The sequence below is a fragment of the Tauraco erythrolophus genome, chromosome 1 (genome assembly GCF_009769465.1).
Source record: "Tauraco erythrolophus isolate bTauEry1 chromosome 1, bTauEry1.pri, whole genome shotgun sequence".
NCBI lineage: Eukaryota > Metazoa > Chordata > Aves > Musophagiformes > Musophagidae > Tauraco > Tauraco erythrolophus.
The window spans coordinates 63,532,618-63,546,205 of NC_141465.1; the positions used below are offsets into that span (position 1 = coordinate 63,532,618).

Sequence of the window (13,588 nt, forward strand, 5' to 3'; positions counted from 1 at the left end):
AGATCCAGAACCATAGGACAATTCAAGTTGGAAGGCACCTCAGGAGGTCTCTGGTCCAACTTCCGGCTCCAAGCAGGGCCAGCTTTGAGGTCAGACCAGGCTGTTCAGGGCTTTATCCAGTCAGGTCTTGAAAACCTCCAAGGATGAGGATGGAACAGCCTGCCTGGGCAGCCTGCTCCACTGCCTGACTGTCCTCATGGAGAAAAGGTTCTCCTCTCTTCTTTCTGCTTATGCCCATTATTTCTTACTCTCTCATCCTGCACCACCATAAGGGGCACAGCTCTGGCTCCTCATTGATTCCTTGTAGGGCCTGGGTGGCTATTAGGTGCCTCAAAGCAGTGTCTTGTCCAGACCAAAGCAGCCCAGCTGCCCCAGCACCTCCTCACGGAGCAAGCACTCCAGTCCTTACTGCCTTCAGGGGTCTTTGCTGAGCTTCCCTCCAGTTAACGTGTTTCTTTTCTGTGCCGAGGAGCCCAAAACCAGATACACCACCTCAGATGTGGTCTAAACAGTGCCGAGCCAAGTGGGATAATCCCTTCCCTTGACCAGGCTGTGTAGTCCATGCAGCCCAGGGTGCTGTTGGCTGTTCTCATCACTGAGGCACACCACCGGCTCGTGCATGGCACGCTGCCTGCTGCCTACTGGGACTCCCAGGGCCTTTCCTGCAGACCTGCTCCCTGCTCAATCCATCCCCAGCCTGTATCAGAGCCCAAGGCTCTCCATTCCCAGGTGCAGGACTTGGCAGTTGTCCTCATTGAATTTCCTGAGGTTCCTGGCAGCCTTTTCCTCCGGTCTCTCTGGGTCCCCGCCATGATAACAGCCCTGCCTTTGAGTGTGAAGCTTGTATAGATAACATCCACTGCTCTCTCCCAATCCACAGATCCTGTCATTTCATCGTAGCAAACAGTCAGATTACTCTTGGTAAATCCATGCTGACTGTTTCTGATCACCTCTCTTTCATGTGTCCAGAGTGTGCTCCAAGAAGACTCACTCCGTGATTTCCCAGGGACTGAAGTGAGGCTGACTGGCTTGTTGCTCCCTGGGTCACCCTTTTGGTCTCTTTTGAAGGCAGCATTTGCCTTTCTCCAGTCATCAGACGCCTCCTCCCATCTCCACAACCTCTCAAAGATGGGAGAGATCAGCCTAGCAAGGACACCACCAACTCTGCCATCACCCATGGAGGCAGGTGGCCAGGCCCCATTGACTTGTATGGGTCAACTTCCCTCAAGCTGCCTCAAGTTCCCTTAGTTCACCCTCACCAGCTGCTGTTCCTTCCGCTCCTCCCTGACCCTGGCTCCAGCACAGAGGCCTGGGAGACCTTGCTGGTGAAGACTGCAGCAAAGAAGGCATCAGTACCTCAGCCTTACCTGCGTTTGCTGTCACTAATTCACTTTCCGCCCCACTGCCAAGACCGCGGCAGTCCCACACTTTCCTTGTTCAACCTTTACTACTGATACAGCAGCAGAAGCTCTTCTTGCTGCCCTTGACGTGCCCTGCAAGTGTCAACTCTAGGTGAGCTTTGGCTTTCCTGCCACCATGCCCACACACCCAATACAGTCAATATAGAAAGACAATACCTCCACCGGATGATTTACCATCCCTTATCACTGTGCTCATGCATAAGCTTTGACAAATGTTTGGCTACGCACAAACTAGTAGTAACTAAGCCTTTAGCCCCGTGCCTCAGTTTCCTTGTTGAAATGCACCCATTAACTCCAATGCACTGGCCGTGCTTTGGAAAACCCCTACTTCTGCCAATGGCAGGTGTCATCCTGCAGGGACGCAGGGGTCTGAGCCACCCCCTGTGCCCCATGGCAAGCCCAGGTGCTTCACCGCCACAGCCCGTTCTGAAGGCGAGAGGGCTGCCAGCAGACCATCGCAGCCACATCCTCCTCCGTTCATCGCACGCAGCGATGTTACCAAACTGACCTACTTTCCCCATCCGCCCACGGAAGGCTAATCCTGTTTAGCATTGCTGGAAGGGGACGGGCACGCGGAGAAGCGCTCTGAGTTATACAGATGGCAGTCTTTGCTGATTAATGTTAGTTTAATTTGTTTGCCTTTCTGTTTCCAGCCGTGCGAGGGGAGAGCAGAGCAGCAGTTGAACCCGGCGAGTCACTTAGCCTGTTCACTGAAGTTTGAATGGCTTTAGTCATTCAGTGATAATACTAATAATAAGGAAGATAACGAGCATGTAGGTACTGATCTTCATCAGGGATCCCAAGTGCTTTACAAACTTTCTGCATTCTCACAAGCTAGAGATAAAGGACGCTTCTCACCTACTCTGGCCACCCTCCGGCATGGCACTGCTGACGTCAGCGGTCTCACTCCTGACTTAAACTGATGTGAATGATATCGCATCTATAGAGGGTTCACCAGCTGCACACCCTAAAATTCAGGCAGCAGCGGGGTAGAGGGAGGAAGCTGTCTAATAGCACATGGCAGTAGGTGCAAGGTTTCTGACATGCAGAAAAGAATACCTCTTCCCACTAAATGGGAATACTGTAAAGAATAAAACCAGAATATGCTCTGAGCCTTTACTTCTCTTGGTCATAATCTCATAATACTCAGCTGCATTACCTATGAGCATCTCCCTGTCATCCCCAATTCAGAAGTGTGGAGCATTAGTTTATGTCAAATTCCATCATTTTCATTGTCCTCATTCAGATTATTTTTTAATGTCTGTTTTGCTTTAAGCCTGTTACCTTCTAAAGATTCATTGTACACATATGTATGAAACATGGGGAAACCTGAGAGGTTCATGAAGTCCAGTATTTTCTGAAAAGGTTTTCTTCTTCTTTTCTTTTTTGGAAACCTCTGAACAACCTCTTCTCTAGTGTAAACAAAATACAGTAATCTACTGAATGCAGGAAGACTAAGCCACACACTGTCAGACAAAAATAGTCATAACTCTAAAGCTGGACTCTTACCATGCTACTGGATTTTTCCTTTACTTGTGAAAACAGTAATTCCCATAACAATTGCAGCATTATATGACCCATGGTAACTGCGAACTGCCATTCTCCCACTGAACATTCACAGTTGCCTCTCAAATAACAACGTATATCATCAGAAAAGCGATTTTTTTCTATTTTTTCTTAAGCTTTCTTAAGGCTACTCTTTACATTTTGATAAATCAATTTTGATTGCTACGAGTGGGATTGTGCTGTATTTAGTTAGGGACTCTAACATGTTCTTGTAACAGTTCATAAGTTTACATCTGAAAAATAAAGGTGGAGGGGTGCGGTTCAGTTTGATGAGTCTATGAATCTGTTGATTTATTCTGATTTATGTTTATATAAATCCTTCCTGTGTGTGTTCACGCCACAGCCCTCATGGTGGGATATCTGAGTGCTTCATCCATGTCAGAAAACACATGGAACAAGGCATTTAACACGGTCAGATGGTCACTTCTTGCCTGTCACCCTGTGACCTTTCCTGCTGCTTCCCATTTGCTGATCTTTCTCTTTGCCCCCCAGCGAGGCTTGAACGGGAAATGCTTTACTTGTTAGTGGGGTTTACTTCATTTCAGAGCTCTGCCTTAGCTGAGAAGAAGGGGGCAGAGCTGCTGGCACCAAGCCACAGCAGTGCTCCACAGCGCAGGCAAGTGCCGACCTAACCCTGTGGAGCACCCATGGGACAATGTCATTGTCCGACCACAGCACCCATCAGACCTCATCCATTGTCCCCGGGCAGGGGATCTGGCAGTGGTGCCAGCACAGCAACCCAGTCATGCTGTCACCTGTGCTAGTGGGTGGCCAGAAATTGTCCCCCTGGATCATGCCTTCAGTGCCTTCTTCCTATGTCCTGGATCCCGCTCACTGTGCAGAGGACACTGTTGTTTGTTCTCCATTCCCAGGCACATGGGTGGATCTGGCCTTTAAATCCTGAACATACCGAACATACCCGCACGCCTCTTTTATAATGCCGAGCTTTTCACTAACAGCCTCTTTCCTCTCCTTCGAAGAGAGAACTGGAAGGTAACTCCCGGTTGGGGCAGCATTCAGTGTCTTGCAGTAGTAATGCTCAGCAGAGATGAGCACTGGCGGCTGAGTGATGTGTCTGGAAGGCACAAGGGGGGACATGTCTACCATCCACCCTATTGCTCTTTTTCTTCCCTCCTCACAAAGTTAACAGCTGTTGGGGAGGGTCTGCCTGGAGGCCAGAAGGTAGTTCAAGATGTTTCTTCCCAGTGTCCCAATTTTCCGTACAACCCTTGCCCATGCCTTGTCTGTGAGAGGATTATTCTCCAAGTGCAATATCATCATCTTTACTTAGGATGGTGGTGTTGTACCAGCATCTTTAGTGGCCTGAGGGTGAGGTCCAGGGGAGGGTTCAGGTGTATCTGTAGGATGGGAAGCAACACCAGGGTATGGCAGACACCCCTCTCCCCAGGGCTGAACGTGCCCTGTACAGGTACAAGTGCTCAATACCCCAAGCCAGCCTGGGAGGCGGTGGAGGCAGACACCCTGCCATGCTGGAGAGCGAGAGGGAGGGAAAGCCCAGTCTTCCCCCATAACAGCTTCATGTAGGGCCGGAGGAGCACAAACACTGTCATTTCTCACCAGGTTTCCCCAGGCACATCCCAGGACCTCTAATGGAGATTTACGTCTCTGATTTAATTCAGCTGAGTTTAAACATTCTTGTTAAGTGTCAGGCTGATTTTTAGGAACAGTAGGGCAGGAAGGAGAGAAACCAACCTCACCCACACAGAAGACTAGTAGTTTAACTTGCTAAAAACAATGTTTCTAGTGCAGGATAAGGTGATCAGTGCCAAATGAATTTTATAGTGCAAGCTCTGTGTCCACTGGGAATAGACTGTATCAAAATAAACATGTGCAACCTTTCTTCTGGAGAGTCCCTGGAGCTAGCTGGCACTCTGCCTGAATTACTTCTTTCCCAAGCAACTATTCATTGTATGAATGAATGTGGGGGAGATATTTGTGCTATAATTCTCCATCTGATAACTAAACTGGGGCTACACGGTTAACAGTTTTAGCCAGTCTTTTGTTTCCAAATGCCACCCTTCCCCACTTGTGGGTATGCATCTGTCTGTGTGTCTGAGTATTGTCCTGACAGGAGTACTTGAGCTTTCTCCTTCTTATTCCAGGTGGTTCCCATCTTTTCAAGTGATAGGTTCTTCATTCGTTGTTGATAACGATGATATTAACAAAGCTCCAAATGTAACTGTCACTGTTAAATACTCTAGTGGCAGAAGTTACATCATGTGCTGTTGTTACCCATAGGTTTCCAAATTCTCTTCGTTGGCATGAAAGGGTTGTTCAAATTTTAATAAATCCTTGTGCTACTTGTGTTTGATGTCACTTCTTTGCAGGGGAACCGTGGTACAGAGCCATGGTGTCTATTGCCTGCCTCCATCATTGCAACAAGCCAGAATTGCCTCTTAAACCAGGCACTGACGGGAATGGAAGAGTAGATTTCCAGTTTGCTATTTGGAACCCTCCCAGCTCAAGGACTGGGAAAATAACATAAAGCAAGCAGGTCACGCTAAGCACATACCTAAGCTCCATGCCATGGGTTTCCTCTCCAGGTGTAAGCCAGCATCTGGTGTGGCTCAGGAGAGGGATGGCAGTACTGGTTCGCAGCAGTCGTATACTCTGCTGCATCTATTTTGTTGAGAGCAGTTTTAATTTCGTATGGCACATATGTACTGGCAAACGCTGTTAGCAATGCTTACGATGCTCTGGAGGTTTTGCTGTGTGAGCAAACAGAAGCAAAATGACAATTAGATATTGTCTAACGCTAGCAACAACACAGCAGGTCCAGAATTTCATGTCAGTCAGTGAGAAACCTTGTTTACTGGAAGCTAGCCATGAATTGCTTTACAGATCTAGCCAAATCCTTGGCAGAGCAGACCAGTTAGACCTGTTGCTCTTTCATAAGGGTAGAGGCTTCCCAGCGGTGTAATTCCTTGATGGTTTATAGGGTACAGCTGTAGGAGGCCCCTTTCCATTAGGTACATTGTGCCTCTCCAAAACAGCTGGGGCTGAGCAGCACTGATGCTGACTGCCCCATCCACCTCCATCCTTCCTCAGAACCTCTCAGAGCTCTCGTCCCCATGTTCCTGCTTTCTACTGGGAATGTGTTACAACCAGAGGAGGCTTTGGTGCAGGAGAGGAAGACCTTCAGGGATTCAGAGAAAGCGACTTCTTCTGCTGACACTGCTCCATTTTGTTTGTTATACCCTAGATTCAACAAGGCTGCATGCAACAGAGCATTTTGAGCAAAGGTCTAACAAAAAAAGAGCAAAATCCTAAAATGCTAACCTTTGCCATATTGCTGATGCCTTCTTTATTCTTGAATAACATAGGTGAAGGTTTTGGTTGCAATTAGTGAGCAAAGAACAACAAAACCCACTGAATTTTGTCACTACATTTCAGCCTGAATTATTTGAAAAAACACTTTTGGGCTAGAAGTATGAGTCTGGGACTGGGCAAAAAAAACTACCTGAAATATTTGTAAAGCACTAGTAAGTAAAATTTAACCAGATCTCTAAATTTTCCTAGTCTAAAATATGGATTGTCTTATGGCTGACTTGGCTGTTTTGCAAGGCCAAATAAGTATCTGAAAAAACATCTAAAAACTACATGGTATTATTTGTTATTTTGTTCTATACAATAAAATTCAGTGATTTAAATTTACCAGGTAAAAAAGCCAGTCCCTTGGCCTCCATGTTTTCTACTTATGCTCCTCCATCAACGAGATGAATACCATGAAGTAGTAGCTTTACCCTCCAATCAGTGACCTGTGGCTTTAATTCCTTGTTACTCCTGTATTTGATAAAAAATTACAGGGTAGTTTCATTTTTTGTAGCTAACTGTTGAGTAATAAGCGGGTGGAATATTGCTGTAAAAGAACTAGTAGCAGAAGGAGGGAATTTATCTACTGTTCTTACTATCAATAAGTTTTCATTCCTGTTTTTTTCAGAAAATGTTCTTGAAACAGGCAAATTTATGTGTGACTCATATGTGGAAAATACCATGGGCTTAAATAGTGCGTAGCAATTAACTTCTCTTCTCTCCCCCCTCCAATTTTATTCACGTCTTGCATGTTGAGGACTCATTAAATGAGAAACATTGATTTTTGAAACCGAGTGTTATCATTGCCTGTCATTACACTGCCGCTTTGACAATATCCAGGGTTGGTAGCGGCATTGTGCTTCCAGTTCGGAAAATATCTGTGTGGGATGCAGCAGCACACAGCTTTTGTGCCCGACATGGGTGCGAGGTGCCGTCAGAGCCTGCAGCAGCACAGGGCTTCCTCCTCGGGCATTGCTTGCTCATAAGGCCATGGAGCAAAGGAAAGGGGAGCAGCAAGTCGGTGACAAGTGTTTCTAAGGATCTCAGCCTTCAGCTGGGCTGCTTTTGTATTTTTCACTTCACCTTGCCTGCACGAATTTACTTAATTTACCCAATTTACCTCCTTTTACTCTGTGGCTTTGTGAACACATCTTGTGCTCGGGCTACTTTCTCCTTACAGCTCGAACTGCCGGAGCAATTGGACTATAAACTTGACAGCAGGTCACAACGTTTTGGTGAAGATTAGCAAAAAGAGTGACAGGGATGGAGCAGTCCCCACGCTTGGTGCTGGCACCACCAGGCAGGTGGTCTGTCAGCCATTGCTGGCCATGTGGGGGCTTTTTCCCAGCGCAGCTTAGACAGTGGGATTTATGGGAATGCTTTGAATTTGGAGTGTAATTCAGTATAGTTGAGACCACCTCTTTGGGCTTCGGGTCAGGGCCCATAGAGGAGGACGAAGAGCCTCCCATTAGGATGCTCCACCTGACGAGTCAGAGGCATCAGTGATGCTGGCTCTTGCACTGGAGATGGTTTTTGGGGGAATGTGGCAGTGCTGAAAATGCCTTTTCAGTTTGGGCAGACCCCAGGGTTCATCCAGCCTGCAAGTTTGTGTAGAGTAACCTCCACACCGAAAAATCCCCCAACAAGCAGCTGGTTTTGTACTGTGCTGATGCACCATGTTGTGCCTGGGAGCCTTGATCCCTGGCTGGAGCCGCTAAGGCTAGCGTGACGCTCAGGAATAACATTATCCACAATGGATGTTTCCTAAAATCAAGGACTGTGGCATAAAGCACTGCTGACACATTTATCTGACCTGGATATCATCACTCTGTTATTAAAATGAAATAGAGCGACTCTGAGATTAACCTGCAAGTAGAGCTAACAAAATGACAATTCGTAATGATTCTCTCATTCCTTCAACAGAAAAAACTGCTTAGACAATCTAATGGATGAAGATGAGAAAGACAGGGCAAAGAGGTGAGCACTTTTTCTTTCCTAACTCTCTGTTAAACTTGTGATGAGCTTGATACTGTTTGTTGCTGCAGAAGCTGTTTTATCCATAATCAATTAATCAAAGAGAGAGAGTAAAATACAGCCAAGCACAACTTGAAAAACTGCCATCTCACAGATTCCTATTCTTGCCTGCCCTGTAAGAAAATAACGTAGCAGTGTTTCCTGTGGAAAATGTCAAAGAAGCCAAGGCATTGATCGTTTTCTTCACATTACTGCAGAACACGAGAACTGAAGAACCAACAACATACTCCTGCTGCTATAATACATCATCTGAGCTTCTCGAGAGTATAAAAATCTGGGGGTTTTACGAAAAACGTTTTGCAAAAGAACTAAAAAAGTGGGGTTTTCCCCTATTGTGATGGTCGTTTATCCAGTAATAGCTACCTCATGGTAATGAAAACATCCAGGAGTTACCTTTAGAGCAGAGAAAGACCACGAAAAGTGCTATGTCCACCCTAATCTGTCACAAACCTTTATTTACATGCATTCTGCACTCCATTGTTAAATCCCGCTTGGCGGGAAATTGTCGTGAACACTTTTTGGGGAGGGGAAGGGTGTGTTTCAAGGCAGAAGACCCATGGCAGCAAAACTCCTAATAACTGTCAGATCTGACAGATCTGACTGCATCTGCAGAAAAGCTGTTTGGAAGCATTTGAGGGTTTTTTTTTTTTTTCCAGATGCATTATCGATACCGCAGCCCATAGTTTAATTGCTTTAGAGGGAGCTGTGGGTTGCCCGCGTTTTTCCCCTCGGTTCCTTCTAATGAGAGTATTTCCAGTCCAGACACAACTAGTTGATCCAGTTTCATCTCTTTTGATTCCTTCTCCACTTCTTTCCTCCCCGCAGCTTTTTTCCCACCAATATAGGTCAGCACAGGCTGCAAGTGAGCTCAACCATTCCCCTTTGCTCCCTCCTCTTAACAGGTGGCGGAGCAATGCTCTGACCCAACTGCCTCCCCTTAGGCTTGCGAGGGGTGATCCGCTGAGCCCCAGTGCCCGCCAGCTCTTCACGGGAGGCTTCACGCCTGGGAGAGGGCTGACACGGGGTACGGCTCTGTGTGCGACTCTGCCCAACCATCTGTCAACCAGGCAGGCACCCAGGGCCACGGGAGGAGGTGAATTCAGGGAAGGGTTGCCTCCACGTCGCAGAGAGACACCTCTTCGGAGAGGGTGTCATGCTTCCCTGGAGCCCTGGGGTCAGGGAAGCAGGGAGCAGGGGAAGGGAGCCCACCTGGCATCACCGCTTCACGCCCTTATGACCTGATTATCTTCAGGTTATTTGTGTTTAAAGAAAAAACGCATTAAATGAATGTATATAGGACAAAAATAGGACAACACATATCTTCGGTATCAGCAATCGTCATCACCACCCGGTATGGTTTTCGTGCCAGTTGTTCCTGGAGGGAATTTTTGTGGTGCTCTGGGGGGAGAGCCTCTATCAAGGTGGATAAAAAAGTGATAACTTTGAAAATGAAAAAAGGAAGTTGCTTCTTTAATTTGTAATTTAAGTATGATTTGCTTTTTAGAAATAAATCTAAATTTGAAATTAAGTTTGAAATCATGAGTGGCTTCATGCACGTCTAAAGTTATTACAGTAAACTTAAACCATTCAGATTCATTTAAAAGCTATGGGTTTTCTTCCAAAGCTTTGAAGAGAGTCAGACTTGGGAGAAGCCTTTGGCTGAACATTTTGCTGTTTTGCGTTGAAAACTGAGGGCTCTCATCTGTCTCGTGCTGCAGGCAAAATGCTTCCTTTGTTTTCTTCTACTTGATGTAAGGACCAGGTCCCTCAGTGCTGAGAAACACTAGAGAGGGTAAAAAAAAGCCAAGAAAATTGTTCTCTTGTTTCATTTTCTGAGTTATAAGTCGGTAGTCTGGAAGCTTCTGGATCTGACTCTTTGGGGATGGACCCAAGCGAGGAGCTGTGTTTCTCAAGTGGGAAGCATGAGTCGCACGCACACACACATGCCGTTTATCTGCTGCAATTTATTAGGCGCATACATGTTGTATTACACAGACATGAGAAGAGGGTCCATCCTCTCCCGAGGAGTGGCATCTGCACTCTCACCCCTGGACCAAGTGTTTGGTATTTGGCCAAGATATATAGCTCTTCCTTCACAACGCTGGTTATTTTGAGCCCCATTCTGCATCATTGGACTCTCTAAGGCACTACTTCACTCCAAAGACCCAACGACTAAAATGTGGATGTGATGGCACCACACCTGGGACCTCAAAGAGGTCTTCTGATCTTCTTCAGATCAGAAACCATCATTTCATTTTCAATTCTTTGATGCTAGATGAGGTTTATTTTGTTTTATGGATTTATTAATTTTAAACAAAAAGTGTGCTTTGTGCAGTATTTTCTCTATCTGCTTTGCTTTTATTTTTCTTTATTTGTAAATTATTTTAAAATAATTTATTTGCAATTCAATTGAATTCTGAATTCCAAGCAAAACCAGCTTGAAGTGAACCATCAGAAAGTGCTTAATAAATGACTACCACTTGCCATTTTCCACTCCAATAAAAAGTAAATTTAAGAATCTGAATGGTGGTATGTGGTCCAGTTACTTGCTTTGATGCATATGTAATGCATCCCACTGGACAGCAAAAAGAAACATGAAATATATTGTAAAGTCACATTTCATTGTAAATCAGCAAGATGTAATGGCTACTAGTCGGCAAGTACCAATCTCTCTTTAAGACAACAAGCAGCAAGTATGTAAAAAAATAACATGGCTGTTTATAACACATGTTAAATTGGTGATTTTGATCATTCTGAATTCAAGCTGTCCTGGATTGCCTTTAGCTGTATTCACTAAAAATTCGGATTTTATTCATACTATGTCTCCTTCTTCCCCTTGGATATGCTATATATATTTTTTTTGAGTAGTGAGGAAGGAGGAGAGTTGGGACAAATAGTATGGAATTAAGACAGAGACTGTTTTAGCTTACTATAAATTATATGCCCTAGCAGTGAAGTAAGCAGGCTAGGGAATAATCTTCCAAGGGAAGTGATGAAAACTGCATTATTTAAGATATTTACAACTGGACTGAACAAAGCATTTACAACCGTGCAGGGATAGTTTAGATGACCTAATTGTGGGCTTTTTCTAATTTTTTTCGTTTCTAAGATTTTACTGTGATCATCAATTCAGATCTTGGTAGAGTTATTTCCACTAGAGGAGTTTTTATATTTGCTTTGTGAATAAAATGTCAAGTGTTAAAAATAGATACTTTTTTTTTTTTTTTAAAAAAACACCACTTTCCCTATAGACAGTTGGTGTTTTATTTTATTTCCAGGCAAATCAAGACCCTTTGAGCTTAAAATGAACTGAGGATTGAATTATGAGGCAGGAAAATGTTGATGTTCTTAACGTCCCCTTGAACTGTACAGAAATAGAATAAGGCTGGAGCTTTTCACATCTTGTTCTGACAGCCTTTTGCACTGTCATAAGAACAGGCTGAAATCAGTCAGGCAGTATCCACCCAATCTCTTGTGTTCAAAGCTGTAAAATAATCAAGTGTTGGCTTCTATCCAGTGTGTCTCCAAGTGTGTTCAGGGTTGAGAGCAAGACAAACAAAAATTACCCCTCTGTCAGTAGTAACATCCAGAAGCCTCTGTAGTGATTTCTCTGCTGAAAATGTTTATTGCCATCCTGGTCCTTGGAGGGGATGTAGATGCTGGGCTAAATTCTGCTCTAATTTTCAGCAGTGTGCATCCAGAGCTGCTTGTGAGGTACAGCAGAGTGAGCTGGGACTGAGAAACTCAGAGTGAGAACTGGCCTCTTGGCTTTGCTTTCCCATCTACATGTAACCAGATTTTTAGATCTTTACGTAATTAACAAGGCAAATCTTGTCTGCTTGAGGACATTTCAGAAGAACAAACAAACCTTCTGGGTTATATTTATTTCTATTTTCACATGGCTACAGAAGTCTGGGTGATATCCTCCAAGTGGAATGATTTTTGTATTCATGGGAACAATTCAGAAAATACTTGCTTGTGTATAGGTTGACATATCATTTAAAAAAAATAAAGTGCACATGCTGAAAAGATTATCAACAGCCTTAATGACAGTATTGTGATGGTGCCGAAACACCCAAATGAAACCAGATCCTTCCTTCCTATGAGCACTACAAACACAGCAGCAGAAGCAGGCTCTCTCTGAGGAGTCTTCAAGCTAAACAGACAAGACTGGCGAAGAAAGCTGCAGAGTCCCCATCTTACACCTAAAGAGTCGGGGCACCGTGACCTTAAGCGATGTGCCCAGTGGCACACAGAGTTTAAGGGCAAGCAGGGGACCCCTGCTAATGCTTCTAAGCCCCCATGTCTGTGAACACATCCCATCCTCAGACCCGGTCCATGCTGCGATGAGACGTGCTGATGCCCTCCCTCCTGTTTGCCCATGTCACCTTGGAAAGGAGATTGAACTAGATGGCATAAGAAGGAGATGGGAGCTGCAGCAACCTCTGCTCAGGTCCCTGATCTTAATGACTAGAAGACAACAGCCCGATTCCTCTCTGTAAGCCAGCTTGGAGGTAGCCAGAGGACCTGTGACCAAAGAAGGCAGGTCCCTCTAGGCAGACCCAGCTCCAGTGCAACGGCTAAGCTGCAGGACCAGGGTCCCTCTCTTCTGTGAAAACTGCACAGATGGGTATGACTCATAGTTTTACCAGTCTCCACTTTTCTCCTTTATGGACAATTTTCCTGTTGTCACAGTATTCCTAGTTCTTCTAGCTCTGAGTGCTTCCTCAGAGTCTGTGTGAACTTTCAAGATCTTGCACATGCCTAGGAGATGGACAGAGTTCCTTCACCTACAGGCTTAATGCCAACCTGATAGGCTCAACCAAAGTCTCCACAGGCAGCACAGATGGGCGAGCAGAGCCTCCATCTCCCCGACTAGACTCTAAGGGGGGCCTAAAGGCAAGAGCAGGAGGCAGGAACAGTTGCTTCCTACTTATCTCTGCAGCTTTGCTGGAGGCCAGTGTCAATCTTCACATATTGAGGCTCACAGCAAGCTAACTTCCATGTGTATACACCGCAAAGAGCAGGTACATGATGATTTTTCCACTTGGTCTGCTCATCCTTTTTTTTTCCCCCTGTCTACAGGGCTTCGCGTAACAAGTCTGAGAAGAAGAGGCGTGATCAGTTCAATGTTCTCATCAAAGAGCTCAGCTCCATGCTTCCAGGCAACACTCGCAAAATGGACAAAACTACTGTGCTGGAAAAAGTCATTGGCTTTCTGCAGAAACACAATG

At 45.3% G+C, this 13,588-nt stretch overlaps 1 protein-coding gene across 3 annotated transcripts in view; it reads left to right on the forward strand.

Annotated features, from left to right (window-relative positions):
- Window positions 1–13,588, forward strand: part of NPAS2 (neuronal PAS domain protein 2) — a 107,275-nt gene that overhangs the window by 44,218 nt on the left and 49,469 nt on the right. For 2 of the 3 annotated variants that reach the window (XM_086610064.1, XM_086610071.1), the window contains exons 2-3: window positions 8,244–8,297; window positions 13,440–13,588. In XM_086610064.1, coding sequence (XP_086466190.1) covers window positions 8,244–8,297; window positions 13,440–13,588 — 203 coding nt within the window. Of the gene's footprint in view, window positions 1–8,243; window positions 8,298–13,439 lie in introns of those variants that run through there. The other variant, XM_086610079.1, reaches the window with a different exon arrangement.